Source organism: Protomyctophum parallelum (genome assembly GCF_964188405.1).
Source record: "Protomyctophum parallelum genome assembly, chromosome: 13".
Classification (NCBI taxonomy): domain Eukaryota; kingdom Metazoa; phylum Chordata; class Actinopteri; order Myctophiformes; family Myctophidae; genus Protomyctophum; species Protomyctophum parallelum.
In genome coordinates, this window is record NC_139708.1 from 24,882,716 (window position 1) to 24,900,943 (window position 18,228).

At 43.6% G+C, this 18,228-nt stretch overlaps 2 protein-coding genes across 2 annotated transcripts; both read right to left on the reverse strand.

The window, feature by feature from the left end:
- Positions 1 to 6,749: 6,749 nt before the first annotated feature.
- Positions 6,750 to 13,264, reverse strand: LOC310868562 (leucine-rich repeat-containing protein 3-like; the record flags this gene model as incomplete). Its single annotated transcript, XM_083779020.1, has 5 exons — positions 6,750 to 6,958; positions 7,614 to 7,692; positions 12,164 to 12,328; positions 12,559 to 12,684; positions 13,058 to 13,264. The coding sequence occupies 5 exons, from the start codon at positions 13,262 to 13,264 to the stop codon at positions 6,750 to 6,752; spliced, it is 786 nt and encodes a 261-aa protein (XP_083635146.1).
- Positions 13,265 to 16,100: 2,836 nt separating this feature from the next.
- LOC310869539 (histone H2B 1/2-like) lies at positions 16,101 to 16,827 on the reverse strand (the record flags this gene model as incomplete). Its single annotated transcript, XM_083780343.1, has 2 exons — positions 16,101 to 16,188; positions 16,521 to 16,827. 2 exons carry the CDS (start codon positions 16,825 to 16,827, stop codon positions 16,184 to 16,186), a joined length of 312 nt encoding a protein of 103 aa, XP_083636469.1. The 3' UTR covers positions 16,101 to 16,183.
- Positions 16,828 to 18,228: the final 1,401 nt, after the last annotated feature.

The following is an 18,228-nucleotide window of genomic DNA, read 5'->3' on the forward strand; positions in this document are numbered from 1 at the left end:
ACATTTACAACTTTTACGTATATATAAAAATTCAGATTTCAAATATAAAGTACTCACAATTTGTCCCACGGGTGTTAGTTAGTTGCAGCACCAGCGATTAGAATTGCTGCATCCCGCGTTGTTTAATAAAAAGCATTTTTGTCCGAGCGCCCCGACTACTTATTTCAAACGGGGTTCGTTTGGGAAATTCACAGTTTCACACCGGGAGCGCACTCGCCTATTAGTCTGTATTGGCAGGGCGGTCAGCGTACATATATCGAACACACCGAGTGCCACCCTCCTCCCGACCGATAGGGGCGCGTAGTTGAAAGCCAATGGCAAAATAACAGCTCGGATAAAAATGCTTTTTATTAAACAACGCGGGATGCAGAAATTCTAATCGCTGGTGCTGCAACTAACTAACACCCGTGGGACAAATTGTGAGTACCGGTACTTTATATTTGAAATCTGAATGTTTATATATACGGTAAAAGTTGTAAATGTAGCGAGCGCCAAAAACAGGGTGCAGTTAAGCCATGACTCATATGCGAGTCATGAACCATGGCTAGTAAATCCCCTGGCTCTGATGTAGTGAATGCTTGATTTAAAATTGTATTAATAACAGATTGCAGAATCGGTACAGTCCAAGGAAGGTACAGAGGATAAAACCCTTTTTTACCTCCTTTATGATGATGATTTCCTGTTTTTGGCTATATAGAAGTGTATAATAATAATAATACATTTTATTTATAAGGCGCCTTTCAGGGCACTCAAGGTCACCGTACAGGTTAAAAACAGTACAAAACACAGTTAAAAGCAGAACACAGGTCAAGTCATAAGCCTGCCTAAACAGGTGGGTTTTGAGGTGAGTTTGGAATATGGTGATAGAGTCCATGTTTCTGATGTCAGGGGGGAGGGAGTTCCAGAGGTGAGGGGCAGAGCGGCTGAAAGCTCTTGACCTCATGGTGGACAGACGGGCTGGGAGGACTTTTAGTTTGACGGAGGAGGCAGACCGAAGAGACCGGGTGGGAATGTCGACGTGGACAAGGTCATGAGTCAGACAGATGGGGGGGGGGGGGTGAGGTTATGGATGGCCTTGAAAGTATGGGACCAAGGCTATCACTCGGGTGACACAGCCGGGGTGATCAAGTCCTGAGACTTACGTAAATCTTTGTATATATATATATTAGTGTTGTAGTCGAGACCACCTTAAGCGAGACCAAGACAAGACCAAGACCTAGGACGGTCGAGACCAAGACCGAGACCAAGACCGATGCGAGCCTAGGGGGCCGAGACCAAGACCAAGACCAAGACCTGGAGGGGTCGAGACCGAGACCAAGACCAAGACCGCTGCTAGCCTAGGGGGCCGAGACCAAGACCAATACCAAGACCTGGAGGGGTCGAGACCGAGACCAAGACCAAGACCTCTGCTAGCCTAGGGGGCCGAGACCAAGACCAAGACCAAGACCTGGAGGGGTCGAGACCGAGACCAAGACCAAGACCGCTGCTAGCCTAGGGGGCCGAGACCAAGACCAAGACCAAGACCTAGGAGGGTCGAGACCGAGACCAAGACCAAGACCATTTTTCCCTCTTATTTGATAGGTAGTATTATTAGGTACAGATAACAATCTTGATCTGAAAACTGCAAATAGATTTTACTTTGGAACAGCTCAAAATTAGGTATACTTGTCTACACAGCATGATTCATTCAAATATTTATTTTAAATATCAAGCATAATAATCACTGTCACTCAGATTGACAGTTTCCGACCAAAACCTTTCAGAATAATGGCTATGGGCTATGGCTCACCTTCAAATTAAAACAATAGTTTATTAGTTGGTTTTGGTTGCTGCTGTTTGAGCCTTGTAGTAAATAAATCGGTAGTGAACCAACAATGAGGCATGCATGCACGTTATACAACAAAGGATTTGCACATGATCGTTTTTATTATATAGCCTGACAGGCTGACATGATCACATAAGGTGGACGATGGATGGATTTTACTTTCTTTAGGTATAGATGTAACGTCAGACCGGTGGTGGTTCTTTATTCTTCTCATGATGAAACTAACCCGAGGCGATCTTCATAATGTCGCGGTCGCGCTGCTGTGCAACGCGTTGTGAGTTGTAGATTGGCTAGTAGTTCTTTTTGGTGAACGAAACTGATCCGGTCACTTCCGTGAACGATCCGTTCTTCGCTGCATGAACTCTCCGCCTCCCAGCCGACACTTTATTTATTTATGCCCATTGCCTGAGGCTGATATAATTTCATGATATAATGAATCAAATCAATCATAATTAATAACATCAACATGTGCTCTTCTTTGGACCTATATGAACGTCATGCAGCGCTGTCTTTAATTAATGTGAATGCCTGAATGGGCTCCTCTCACTCTCTGTCCTTGCGATCGGGTTCGGGTTGATATAATAGAACGTTTTGCATCTCGTCTCCAGTGGTCTCGGTGGGAGAAGAGACCTGAGACAATTGGTCCGAGAACGAGACAAGACCGAGACAAATGAGGAGCGAGAACGAGACGAGACGACAAGACAAAAAAAGGCGAGAAACGCGAGAACGAGACAAGACCGAGACCACGAAAATTTGGTCTCGAGACCGGTCTCGAGACGAGACCATGTCTCGAGAACTACAACACTAATATATATATATATATATATAGTGCTCTGCTGTTTGTGATGCAAATCCCTATATGTCAATTGGATTTGCCAGCAGATGTCACCTTTTTCACTGTTTTGCCTGTTTTCATTGCAGCTCAAAAGGCTTCCAAACCCCAGAGAAAACTCCAGACCACAGAAAAAAGGAGTGTGTGTGTGTGTGTGTGTGTGTGCATGCGCATGCGTGCGTGCATACGTGTGTAATAAGATAAAAAATTGTAATACAATACAACAATACAGAATAACATTTAGACTATAATCAATCTATTTAGTAAAATGATCAATCAATCAATCAATCAATCAATCAATAGTTTTCGTAGAGAGTTGAGTCATATTTCTGTCCAAGTCTCTTTTGCAACAACTGGAAAATATAAAAGAAAGAAAAAAGTATTTATTATATTTTACTTTGGCTATGCTGTCAGTTGAAAAAAATACAGTCTCCGTAGACGGTCTTGAACCATCTTATTTTGTCAGTTTCAGAAGTGGAATGACCTAACACCATTATGTAACTGTCTACTCTAACCTCTGTTGAGGGTGATGAGATGAGCAGATTGAGTTTGTGAGATACACCAGGGAAGGAGCACCGGTTACTATAGAAACCACACAAGTGCTAATTGTGGGAGACATCAGAGGAAAAGAGTGGTGGGGTGGTGGATGAGAAAAGGAGGAGAGGGGTAGGAGAGGGCACAAGAAGAGTAGAGTAGAGTAGAGTAGAGTAGAGAGAAGACAAATATGTTCTGTGTCACCCAGACACGGTGTTATTCTGTATACAGTCTGAAAGGGTTACAGGCCCACATTTTAAGGGAAATAAATAACACCCCGTCCTTTAGTTTAGAGCACGTGGCTCAGTCTCAACCTTCTCTGGCTGCAACCCCCCAAAATAACGTCCAGGCATTACATTTAATTTTACTCAGTTCCACACCCACACACAGACACATATTGTGAAATTAGCTGTTCAACAACAAGCTCAACTCGAGCTAGTAGATCGGCTACCTTCAAAATGTTTGCCTCCTTATATTATTTGACAATTTGGCAAATATTAGAAATGTTTATAGTAAAGTTTGTTGATTACTTTTGATGCAGTAATGGTCTTTTTCAGTTTCTTTCTTTGGGTCTAAAAGTTCTTAAATTGTCACTTCGCTGTCATCTGGGGATACTATGGAGCCAACCACTGGTTTCTGGTTTAGCATACACTCAACTGGGTGAGGAACAACTCATGAGAAAAGGAAGAAACACAGAAGGTTCTTGTTCATAACAGCCATTTTGACATGCAATGCTAGGGTAAACCAGGTGTATGCTAATGGTCTCTCTTTGTTCCTGACTAAATATGGTTCCATTCATAGACAGTAAATGGAACCAATTAGTGCCATTGGTAACATGCGTTTACTTTTTCCATACTGTTTCATCTGAATATGGCTTGTGTGAAAGGTCTGTTCTTTTCTGTAGTGCCTTTTCAGTCAAAAACATGTTTTATTCACGCTGCAGCCGGGGACCATCAGGCGCTGATTACACAGGATAATCAGTAGAATAATAGTGGTACACAACACCATTAGGGTGATTAGATAGGAGGGGAGGCAGAGAAAGAGTGCGAGAGTGAAGAGGAGAGAGATACATAGAGAATAAAATAACTGAAAGAAAGACAGAAAGAAAGAAAGAAAGAAAGAAAGAAAGAAAGAAAGAAAGAAAGAAAGAAAGAAAGAAAGAAAGAAAAGACAGATAGTGAACATTGGTCAGAATTTAAAGTGAACAATAGAGACAGAGGCCAAAAAGAAAGACTATCAGAAAGAACCATAAGAAGGGGGCGAAAAATGCAGACAAATACAATTTAAACTTGAAAATGCACTGCATCTTTGTTTAATCAAATAGCCACATCTCTGCTGTTCTTCCAGATAGAACCACTTCAGTGCTGAAAAGTGACAGACAGCTAGGGGGAAGCAGCTATACACAGCTGAGCGTTTCTAAACAGTGGCTCTGCTTTGAACACAGGCTGTTGATCAAGTGAAGAAAGGAATGCAAGGAAACATTTGTGTGTAAAGGGGACAGCTATTACCAAAAACATAAACATCACCAATGTTACAAACACTTTACTCATGCAGTATGAGATGGGACTCAAACTCCAGGCAGCCTATCTATGCACAACAGGCCCATTAGCAAACATGCCCCAGGGAACACAAATGACTGTCATTAAAACGTTATCTATTTATTTAATATTATTTTCTGAAGAAACACAGACTAATGAAGTGAAATAAAAGTCTCTGTTTAATTATCTGTAAATCAATAGAGCTAGCTTCAATCCACTGTGCTCTTTGGCTCGTTGAACACATCTATAATTATAGATGAGGGATAGATTGTTGCGCTGAAAGTGGTTGACACGTATGCACGCAAGCAAGCACGCACGCACGCACGCACGCACGCACGCACGCACGCACGCACGCACGCACGCACGCACGCACGCACGCACACACACACACACACACACACACACACACACACACACACACACGCACACACACACTTGCATGCATGCACAAATTGCACACACGCAAAAACACCAAGACATAAAACAGCATGCCATATAAAGGGACATTTCACACTACCAAGTGAGGTGAACATTTAGCATGTTTGTTATGTCCTGATCCTCAAGGCTTTCAATAGGCGGTGCTGAACACTTCCACATTATCATCATCTGAGGAGAGAATCCCACCCGTTGGGAACAGCTATAACAAAAACATCGCATGGATGCACCTGGGACGTATCCTCAGTGATGTATCCTGAGGTCAACAGGGTTTCGGGTCTCGCAACATCATACCCCTCACTCAGGCGACCCAGCCGGGAGTGATCAAGTCCCGACTTACGTCCCAGTAGCTACCCTCAATCAGTCCCACTAGGGAAAAACCAGGGGCACACAATCCGTTGGAACTACTCCAGAACTGAGTAGTTCTGGAGTAGTTCCAGGGCTGGGAGGTACACTTCTGGCAAATGGAGCGAATAAAATATGTGTTGTTTGTTTTACCTCTATTTAGCCACCACAAGCTCATGACATCTTTACAGATGAGGGAACATGAGTCGTTACACTACCAGATATGGGTAGCTTCACTGCTTTCAGAATGATGCTACTTTCCCCAATAGTCCACTAGGCACATCAACATGGACTAGCACAAGAAAGAGTGTTGAGTGTAGGTTTGTATCAGATCATGTCCCTATTTTGGGTATGCCTTTTGGGTATGCCATTAAAACTCCTTCAATGCCACATGCCGCCCTTGGACACCTTTCCCGTGACGCCCTCGTTGCCACTGGCACCTTTGGACGCCTTTTTGGGAAAAAAATGTTTTACTTCATGCAGATTTCGAAAATTCCTCTAATCTGGTGTTCAGGTGATGCATGCACAATAGAATTAAGGCCTATTCATAGTCTGAATTTTCGGTGATGAGGTGACCACCACTCCGGTGGTGAGCTGACCACCGGAGCTGAAATAACATTGAGCGGTGGTGAGTAAAAACAGAGAGATGGGCTGGAGCGGTGGCGGTGGTTTGCTCTTCACCGTGGCTCGTGACGTCATGTTGTAGTTCGGTGGTCACCTAACCACCGTAAATCCAGACTATGTATGAGCCTTAACAAATTATTTATTTTATTTATAATGGGCTTCGGTGGCAACGAGGGCCAAAACTGGTATCCACCTGTGGCACTGGAAGGCAAACATTTTCAAAACTTAGTTTTGAAACTTTTTAAAAAGAAAAGAAAAGAAAAGAAAAGAAAAGAAAAGAAAAGAAAAGAAAAGAAAAGAAAAGAAAAGAAAAGAAAAGAAAAGAAAAGAAAAGGAAGGAAAATTAAAATAAATTGGCAATCTCACAACACTTAATAAGTAAAAAATAATGCAACCTCTGGTTGCAGACTTGCAGGTCACATCCCTATAAAGGGCCGTCTCAATAAGGGAAGAGACCTAGTTTAAAACTATTACGAAAACAAGTAGTTTTCTTCTGTTCTTTTCTCTTGGTAATGAGAAACAAAGTTGGACGTGGAAGGTGCAACCTCATTGTCAGCAAACCTGGGATGTGGGATGGTGTTCTACGCCAAAGCTCTCCTTGCAATCTGTTTAGTTTCTAAACATGCCCAGTGGGTAGTGACTTCAGGTAGTCCATGTGACGCCGTGTGTCCTCTTGGTTGGCGCGTACATAGTAGAGCAGGTAGGAGATGACCATGGAGAACCAGAGGAACATGGTGACCAGCATGGCCACGTCTGTGGTCCTCCTCAGAGAAATGCACAGGTCCCAGTCCTCTGCCAGCAGCACCAACGGAACTCCCACTGCACCTGGAAACAAGTCCAGTCAAAATCAATATTGAGAACGAAAATACATCGCTTGGATGCCCCATGGACGTATCCTGAGTGATGTATCCCAAGGTCATCGGGGTTTCAGGTCTCGCAAACATCATACCCCTCACTCGGGTGACCCAGCCGGGGGGGGGGGGGGGGGGGGGTGATCAAGTCCCGATTTTTATTTCACAAAAGCATTTTTAAAACCTACACTACAGGAATTTTTTAAATTAATACAATGCAATTTTACCCAAGCTGAATGGTTGTATATTTGAATACAATATATTTATTTGCTGGTGGTCTCGCTACTCTTTCATTAAGAAATGTAGACCCTGGTGCTGATGGGGAGGACAACTACTGGTTGTATTCATTTATGTGAAGTAGACATCACAAAAGATTCGATACTAGATGTGCCACTATTTTATAGAGCGTATGCACATGCATAAAGCGAATGGCAAATCGAGTGGCAAGGTGAGTTTAACATCGTTTAACGTAGTTTAATGCAATCATATTGGAATTATCTGTAATTTTCTGGCACTCAGTAGGCGTTCCCGCATAACTTCCTGGTTTGATGATGATGTCACGCGCATACCCTCTATTGTAGTTCTGTTAACATTGAGACAGACATACAACTTAAGGATTGATAATGTACCCAGATCAGGAAGGTCAGAGGTCAGGCAGATGACCTCGGCCAGCGAGGAGGGGTCCAAATCCAACTGGGGCATCGATAACTGGCAGGGAGAGAGATACATGATGATGCACACAGATTTGATTGCCTACTCAATGTAGCTTTTAGCGTAGGTTCAATAAGGAAGATCTTAACCAACGCATTCATTCGGCCTTTCAGCACTATCGTGGTTCATCATTATCTGTTCTCAAATCCTAGAAATTTGCAGCAGCCAATCGGGTGATTCGACTCCGCCTTTAAATATCTCTGCCTCTGACACCTCTCCATTCTCCTTTCAGTCTGCAACAAGAAAGATGTGCTCTCTCTGTGCTCCGTGGCGTACACACTCAGTACTCAGTCACAAGTGGCAGCTCACTAGCTGCCTGCCCTCTTTCAAATATTTTTAGCTTGGGCTAAGTTCAGAACTGCTGTTCTCGAAGACTTTTACCTCACTTCCTCCATGCGGCCTGCTCTCATCAAACAGCCTCCTGCAGCCTACTCCAATCCAACAAGCTGACTTCATTCCTCCCAGGTGCAATGGTTGCCTCAATTCCAGCTTTCAACAGTTTGTAGGCTACTGCTATCATGAATTATTCAAAAAATTGCCATTTGCTCTTACTGCTGCTTCAGCCAACGTTATGTATCATGCCTGCAATCCAGCTAATGCTAACTACCATGCTGCATAATATTATACAGCTAATTAATACTGTCATGCCTGCAGCTAATGCTATCTATAGCCACTATATTATGCCTACAATTCAGCTAATTCTTAACTCATGCCTGCAATTTCAATTCTACCTTTATTGCTGTTTACATGATATCACAGCTAGAGCTACTGCTCTAAAAGTATAGGTTACAAAGGTAACCCCAGTTTTATATCAAGAGATAGCAGAGGCAATGATTGATTTGCATGCATGTCTGTCTTGAGTCAATTAATCTCCTGTGAGCTATCAAAGTGCAGCTGTTTATTAAATATTTTCATTTCAGGTTTCAGCTGCCATAATATGTTTACCATTTGAGGTCATGCCACAGTCAGTGCTGACGGAAACATGTTCCAATGCTAACTTGATCTTTCATTTCAGGCCATGTTTCAGCTGCTGCTAACTCGTGTTTTTTATTTCAGGCCATGCTGCTGCTGCTAACATGTTTTTATCATTTTAGGTCATGCTCCACTTGCTGCTGCGGCTAACATGTCATCATTTCAGGCCATGCTGCTGCTCTCATGAAGTCTTTATCATTTCAGGCCATGCTGCTGCTGCTTACATGTAGTTTTATCTCAGGCAATGCTGCTGCTCTCATGAAGTCTTATCATTTCAGTCAATCCTGCTGCTATGCGTTCTTAATCATTTCAGGTCATGCTCCAGATGCCACTAAATCAGCTGCCATCATCTCAGGTTAGGTTGGGTAACGACTAACGAGTCTGCTTTGCTTATGCAGCTTCAGGTTAGATGTCTAGATAAAAGTGAACCATATAAATAAGCTATCATGTGCATGCTTTTACTTTGCTCAGTCAGCTAATGCTACTCATCCTATTGCTTCTAACATGTGGTTAGTCATGCTTATGCTACATTGCATCCTCAGCTAATGCTACCTCTGTGCCAACAGGTCTGCTATTTATTTCAGAATGCATTTTGTCCTCAGCCTACTGCAAACCTACTAATCATCTCAGCTATGCTGCCGAGTCTCCTCAGCTCAGCCTGCTGCAAGCCTACTAATCATCTCAGCTATGCTGCCGCCATGAGTCTCCTCAGCCTGCTGCCAGCCCGCCAAACTTCACAGCTACTTCATCTGCCCCGAGGTCGGTCTTCTCTGCCTGCTGCAAGCCTGCTAATCATCTCAGCTACGCTACTTCAACTTCTGCTCCCATGAAGTCTGTCTTCTGAGCCTGCTGCAAGCCCACTAATCATCACAGCTATGCTGCTGCCACGAGGTCCATCTTCTCAGCCTGCTGCAAGCCTACTAATCATCTCCGCTATGCTGCCGCCATGAGTCTCCTCAACCTGCTGCAAGCCCGCCAAACATCACAGCTACTTCATCTGCTGCTGCCACGAGGTCGGTCTTCTCTGCCTGCTGCAATGCTGCAAGGCTGCTGATCATCTCAGCTACGCTACTTCAACTGCTGCCGCCATGAGTCTCCTCAGCCTGCTAATCATCTCAGCTATGGTACTTCATCTGCTGCTGCCACGAGGTCGGTCTTCTCTGCCTGCTGCAAGCCTGCTAAAACATCCCGGTTACACTACTTCAACTGCTGCTCCCATGAAGTCTGTCTTCTGAGCCTGCCGCAAGCCCACTAATCATCTCGGCTACGCTACTTCAACTGCTCCTGCCATGGTTCTGTCTTCTCAGCCTGCTGCCAGCCTGCTAAACATCTCATCAACCTCTAATGCTGCTACCACAAGGTCAGTCATGATAACACTGCCAACTGCATTGCTCCTTCAGCTTAAGCTATTGCTTCAACTACTGCAAAAGGTTAGTCAAGAGCCTGCTAACACGTGCTGACTACATTGCTCCTTCAGCTTTTGCTGCATCTGCTAGCACATGGCGACTGCATTGCTCCTTCAGCTTCACTTCAACTAATGCTTAAACTGCTAAAAGGTTAGTCATGCAGCCCGCCAACGTCAATGCTAATAGCCCTCAGATAAAGTCACTGTCTGCTGCCAACATAATGGCCATGCTAAAGCAGAGCACTAAATTAGCTACCGGACTCAATGATCATAATAATGCTTATTCATCAGCATTCTTTGATATTCTGCTTTGTGCTTCCTTTCCATGTCTGGCTTCCTGCATGGTGAATGATCAATGCTAATGGGAAATGAGTGCCGTTCATCTCGGATGCTGGACTGGTCAGGTTTGCAGCCAGGCCTTGTCTGTCGTTAATCAATGCATTAACGACAGTACCTCTGTGGCATACAGTACATGTCAATGCTATAATCATCAGCTGCAATCAGTCTCATTGGTATTTCATGTATGTCATTCATTGCTTGTTGGTGCCACAAAGTTCAATCGCAGCAACTTCTAGGTTTCAGTGTCCGTTTACCATTCTGCCCTTTATTTTAGTATTGCATATTCAAGTATGCTGTCTCGGCTCACTCAAGCCTTATGGCACCTTGTCGCATCAAGATTGGTGCGTTTCAAATCGGCTCTCAATCTGCTCAATAGAGGCAGATTGCATAGGGAACTCAAGCTGTTATTTAGTAGACCGTTTCTGGTCTTCAGCTGCTCATTATGCAGCTCCTTTTATAGGTTTTTGGGGGATATCTCTCAGGTTAGCCTGCTATGGTTGGCTTTGCTGCATATCTCACCGAAGCCTTCAGCGTATAGCCTATTTGTTAAGATCAATTTCGTATTCAGCTACATATAGCTGATCATGGTCGCTCATGCTATTAAGTCATTTCTGGCTAAATTTGCTTCAGGCCTTGATGGCTCTCATGCGTCTGACTTTGCCAATCTCTGTTTAAACTAGCTTCATGCCTTAATATCAGTTGCATATACAGCTTCATATAGCTGGCGGTGGTTGCTCATGCCATTAGATTCAAATAATGAATGGCCTCTGGTCTCAGTCGGCTATCTTGCTTTCTAAATATCGCTTCATGAGTCCAAATTCGTCACACTCAGCTTTAACATGCCTTGTTTCATAGCTGGTTGCTCATGCTAAGAATAGTTGCACATACAGCTTCAAGTTCATACAGCTGGTTGTTAATGCCGAAGATCAGCTGCATATAGGCTATAGCTGGTTGCTCATGCTAAAGAACAGTTTCATATTTAGCGTCATATAGCCGGTTGCTCATGCTAAAGAACAGTTTCATATTCAGCGTCATATAGCTGGTTGCTCATGCTTAGAACAGTTGCATATCCAGCGTCATATAGCTGGTTGCTCATGCTAAAGAACAGTTTCGTATTTAGCGTCGTATAGCTGGTTGCTCATGCTAAAGAACAGTTTCATATTCAGCGTCATATAGCTGGTTGCTCATGCTTAGAACAGTTGCATATCCAGCGTCATATAGCTGGTCGCACATGCCTAAGATCATCGGCATATACAGCTTCATATAGCTGGTGGCTCACGCCTTATAACAGTTGCATACAGCTTCTACAGTATAGCTGGTTGCCCCATGCCATTAAATGCAAGGTCAATTCCAGCCTTGCTAACCTCAGGTCTTAGACGACCATCTCGCTTTCATGCTTCCTAAATCGTCATTCTGCATATAGCTGGTGGTGGTTGCTCAAAGTAATCGTAGTTTCCCCTGTTGCTTCATGCTGTCTAAATTAAAGTCTCATTTGCCATATTCTGCTTCATTTCAGGTCTCAATTATTCAATAAATGCTATTGGAGTCTAATCCCCAAAATAATGCTCTGCCATAATTTTGCCTTTGCCATTTTGCTAAACTGCTGCCAAAATCTTTCCAATAAACATTTGCTTATTCCATATTGGTGTGTTCTCTCCTTTATTGAACTGAGTCGCAGGCCCGCACACACACACACACACACACACACACACACACACACACACACACACACACACACACACACACACACACTTGTAGTTTACAGTCGCAGTGCCAGGGGTTGTGTGTGAGGTTGGCATGTGCCCGCAGTCCCCCAACCGCAACCGGGTCCAGCGTCGAGAGCTGATTGGACGACAGGTCCAGGAAGCGCAGCGAGGACGCCAGGCCTCGGAAACATCCGGCCTCTAGCATGGTGAGCTGGACACATGAAAATAAGGACGTGCTGTGAAGTCAGTTTGACCAAAACTAACTGGGACTGGACTAAAGGCAGTTCTGTCATCAGTGATACAGAAGAAGAAGGGATGTAGCGATACCCAGAACTTGCATATCGGTCGATCGTTTGATAAATTATGTGGAATGGCATAGACTGGCATACTCGCAGATACCAGCATTTTAAGCAGTATATATTGGTATGGGGGTCAACTCACCTGGTTGTGTGACAGGTGCAGTTCAGAGAGCAGAGGAAGTCCAGAGAAGGAGTCCACAGGCAGAGAGCTCAACATGTTGTGATCCAAGTACAGATGCATCGTCTGGCTGGGTAGTCCAGGAGGAACCTAGGTAACAGGACAGGTGGGAACCTCTGTGTTAAATTGGTATTCCCCCGCCCAAAGAACGTTACAAAATACATTATTTGGAAAATAACATTCTACAATTTTACAACATTCTACAATGGCTACAAAACCTCTACTGTAAATTGAGACATTTTGGGGCATAAACAAGAAGTTGAAGCATAAAATGAAGTGTGATAATGATGTGCTGTGCATGTTCACATCATGTTACATTACTTACACACACACACACACACACACACACACACACACACACACACACACACACACACACACACAAACGCAATAAGACTACTCTTGAGCAATTGTCCCAATTGTTAAATGTGTGTGTTTAACCTAAACTGTGTCTCACTCTCACCTGTGTCAAGCCCAGTCCACTGCAGCGGACAGTCAGCCCTCCATCCAGTGTAAAGGAGTGGAAACAGCCATCGCCGCCACCTCGATGGTGCCACAGGGCAGAACTTGATGATGATGACGTCAATGTGAGGCCAGACAGTAGAAGAAGACTCCTCAGGAAGTCCGACACAAAGGACGCAAGTATACACTTGGTCACATGGTGAGGCATTGTGGGATATGTGTATCCCTTATTTGGTGTGCTTAGACCAAATTGAGAATTTAAAGTTACATAAAATGAGAGCAACACCCTTGGTTGTTGTTAATGTTAAACCTGTTCAATTCATTAAAAAAGGTAACACAGGAAGGAGGAAGATGTCCACACAATCCAATATTTGCATTTAATCAATTTGCATCTGTTGGTGTGACTCCTAGCACTCAGCTTCAGTTCAGCGGAGAAGCAACAATGATCAGTAGTTACATGACGTTCCTCTTCTTTGCTTAGTTTGCTGAATCCCATTCAAATCAACAGCATCTCTGAAGCATCAACTGCTTCAGGCCGTGTCTCCAAAAGTATGTCATAATGTATGTCAAGTGGTAGGCTATGCACATATCACTGCTCAAGTCAGGTCTTCCCTGAGGAAATGGGCTAATCCAAAATCTTGTTATGGATCATGCGCTGATAACAGAAGTTATACAGACAGTTTCTGTCCCAACATTTCCTCTGAACTGGACAACAAGTTGCTGCCACAGTGATTCATTCAAGCTGACGTCACGTCATGACAACTTTCCCTTCAATGTGAAGGTTCTGGAATGGATGACGACGACCAGACTCCTTTTAGATGGTTGTGTTTGTGTGTGTGCATGCATGCACGTGAGTGCATGTGCATGCGGGGGTCCAGCACTTAAATGTCAAGTGTCACAGCTGAGGTCTGGTGAGGATGTACTGTAGTCACCCTGTAGAGAGAATAAAGTGAGAAAATGTCAGGCTGTCCACGCCAAGCACCTGCTGATGTGGTTTCAGCAGGGTGGATGCAGTGATGGAAGTATAGGCTACTCACATGTTTTGCTTATAAGTAAAAGTATCAATACTTCAATGTAGAAAAAAAATAGTCTGTATTCAAAATGTACAAAAGTATTGGCATCAAAATATATTTAAAGAACCAACATTACAAGTACTCATTATGTTCATATTCACAGTAGGTTCAAAATTGATTAAAACATATTTTAAAAATATCAGATCTACAAGCTCACAATGTGATAATTTGTGACGGATTCTCTTAGGGTACCTATTGTCCTATGTGTATAACTCCCAGCCTTATATATAAGGATTATTTGTTATTTGTTTCATGGTTGTTTTGTTTGTACAGTCATTCTTGTGTATAGTATCTATCTATCTATCTATCTATCTAACAGTAAGTACAATATATCTGTCTCTGAGATGTAGTGGAGTAGTAGTACAAGTATTGAGATTATTTGTATGAATTGTACTTAAGCATGGTACTGATACATTTAGTTACTTTCCACCACTGCCCCTGAGTGTTAGCGATGTTGGAGGGGTTTCATGTCATAGCCCACCAACTCACTCTGTACTGCTGCCTTTCATGTGCCGACCAGTTGAAACACATGATCTTGGAACAAAAACATGATCTTTCGATTGCTTATCAATCTGTTTCTCCCGGCATTGTCTGTCTGTCTGTCTATCAAATAAAAACAATTAAAAAAAAGAAATGCTTTGAAAGAAGATATGAAACAGATCTAATGTCAACCTGTAAAACACAAGTCAAAAGTTACATCAAACAGCTTGAATTATGAATGAATCATCTTGTCTGACCTGCTCGATGAATCATAGAGTATTCACCCGTCCAGCTGCTTCATCCATCCACCTTCTGCCAGTGGGTTCATATCACTGTCAGGGAGAGAGAGAGAGAGAGAGAGAGGGGGGGTGGATTAAGCGAGAGGGGGGTGAGTTGGAGGATGGGAGAGTTTGCGTTAGACTGTGTAACAATTAGATACAGAGAGAAAATAGAGAGATAAAAGATGAAAGATGAAACGTAGAAAGGGTGTATAAGTGATTGAACCCAGATTGGTATCAAATAATTGATCTCTCTGTGGGGGTTTGGGCCCACAGTCGGAGACAATAGTAATCTCTATTGAAGATGATCGTGTTACAGAGCTAATCCTTCCACAGGGCAGATTATGAAACCATAGGATGCATTTTTTCCCCTCCCTGAAACTTTAGTTCTCTCCTTTCAATCCTAGGCCTATCTTTTTTATTTTTAAGCATCCTCACACTTGCTGGAACATTAACCCATTTAGGCCTAAAACCGATTCTAAAAACGCCTTCTAAAGCCTGACCTAAGTTTTCTGAAAAACTTCAAATATTTATATAGCAGCATCAATTTTTTTATTTTTTTGAATACTGTACATACTGTACAGAACCCAAAAATGGGTTCCCGGCCTGAGGGGGTAAAACACCAAAAGGGGTTCCCGCCCAGAATGAGGAAATATTTGACATTGCTTTATCCTCAAACCTTCTAACCTGATATGATCGATCCTCTAATTTATTTCTGATCATGTCCTGCCTTAATTGTCACTCTTAGTGAGAATCATACCATCTTCCTCCTCATGTCTTTTGGTCAGTGCCACGGTTTCCAATTCGAGATGCTACATTAAGATACGCCTAGACCAGTGGTGGGGGTGGGCAACTTCCAAGATGGAGAGGGCCACTATATTTCCACACTCACTGCAGAGGGCCACTTTGCATATAGCCTACTGTCAGGCAGAAACATCAGTGTTTTTTGCCCTCATTCGTCATTCTGTCAGATAAAAGTATAAAAAATAGCAGATCTACAAGGTGTGTTCACATCTGTTTTGTCTGACGGCTGTGATTATCTGTATTATTAACAGGATAGGAAAAGTCTTAGTAGAAAAGTATTAGTGTTTAGACATAGTATAAATATTAAAGATGTGTAAACAAACATGCAACCCTTAAGGTAGCACCATGTTGCAGGTGCAGCTCACCAGGCCTGTGAAAGACATTATCAAGGTGTTATTACACATGTTACCTTTTATGTTGGACTGGTGGAGACTGCCACACCATTTCACTGGGGAAAACAGAGGGCAAAACTACTACCGGTATCTCACGCCTTCAGCCTGGTGGAGAGAAAACAAGCGTTGGGATAAACTATGGTGGAATGTGTACATCATGATTAGTTGAATGAAAATATGTCCAGACGGCACACATCACTCATCAACCACCATGTGAAAATGCTTAACTGTTCTTTGTACTGTGATAGTAAATTGTGGAAAAAACAAAACAAAACAAAACTTTAAAATGCAACTGGATCAACTCTTTAAGTGAGAACATGGGGGGGTCCTTAAAAGGACCTTTGGTTGGTTTAGTGTGGATTCTGCAGTTTACTTGGAGCTGGTGTACTTGGTCACAGCCTTAGTGCCTTCAGACACGGCGTGCTTGGCCAGCTCACCGGGGAGCAGCAGGCGGACGGCGGTCTGAATCTCCCTGGAAGTGATGGTGGAACGCTTGTTGTAGTGAGCCAGACGAGAGGCTTCACCGGCGATGCGCTCAAAGATGTCATTGACAAAAGAGTTCATGATGCCCATTGCCTTGGAGGAGATACCGGTGTCAGGGTGGACCTGCTTCAGCACCTTGTACACGTAGATAGCATAGCTCTCCTTCCTGGTCTTTCTGCGCTTCTTGCCACCCTTCGCCGCGGTCTTTGTGACGGCTTTCTTTGAACCCTTCTTGGGCGCTGGCTTTGCTGGTTCAGGCATTCTAAAATTTCTCGAAGATACGGTGAAAAATGGTGCAACAGAGTCGTTGCGCCCCCCTATTTATAGTCTACGGATGCAAATATTCCTGTGCGACTCCCAGTATATGATTGGTTCAGCTGTATCACGCGCTGCTCACGTGCTCCAGAGAGAGTGGTACACAGTACACACACGCACGCACGCACACACACACACACACACACACACACACACACACACACACACACACACACACACACACACACACACACACACACACACACACACACACACACACACACACACACACACACACACACACACACACACACACACACACACACACGCACACACACACGAGAGTGGTGTTTGTGATTGTGTTCTCTTGCAATGTCTTTGATACAAAAGACACCACATTATTTTGCATGGTTAAAGGGTTGCCTGGTTTAAAATGTAAATCCTATTGGGTTGTTTGGCAGCCCCTGAATGAAAGATCAACTTCTACTGGCTATTGAGATGTTGTTGTAAACAAACAAAAATTGCAAGATTGTTAACAGTACATGTATTACAGTCAAAGGTTGTGCAAAATAACCAGGGGATGTTTCCATTCATCAGTAAGGCATACAAATAACCGCACTTTTACAGAGTAACTTCTGCCCTCCCTATTGTGTTAACAAAATGACTCATCAAAAATGTGTATGTGTCCATGGGTAATTATACCAACTACTGCCAAGCTGCATAATTCACAAGGGCTGCAAGGGCAGTTACCCAAATGCAGCCGAGTAACACCACCACCCCAGTCGTGAGTGACCCATCAAATGGCAATGCTTCTTTGTTTAGGTATACATTTCAGTGAATGTAAATCTGTCCTTTAGTCAACACTTAGCTTCAATCATTAATCCTCTGGAGTCTGACAGACGCTATTAAAAAATATTACCAAAGCCAACAATCGTGGTTGTTCAAATATGGTGGATCTATATGCATTGTTGCAAGTGGGGACTATACCTTTTGAAAAAGAGGTAATATATACAGTGCTTATATATATGCTAAATAATACAATCATTGATACAATCATTGTAGGCCTATCTGTTTCAGCTACAACCATAATACAATGATTCCAGACAGTTGGTCAGCGCAGGCAGACCTTCGCGCACAGCCGCGGAAAGAGGAAGCTGAAGCCCGACGTCATTCCGGCTTTTTTTGGTGGATGGAAAAGAAGCTCCACCTCCGCGGCTGACGGAGGCGGAGGAGAGCGTTTCCGGGAATCTGTCCGTGGCGTCAGTCAGCCGCGGAGGTGGAGCTTCTTTGCCATCCACCAGCTGTCTAAAAAGCCGGTTTTGAAGCTGTGCGCAGCCGAAAACGTGCGCGGCTGTGCGCGAAGATGTGCCCCCGGCCACCGAGAACAAAGAAAGATAGAACATGGCT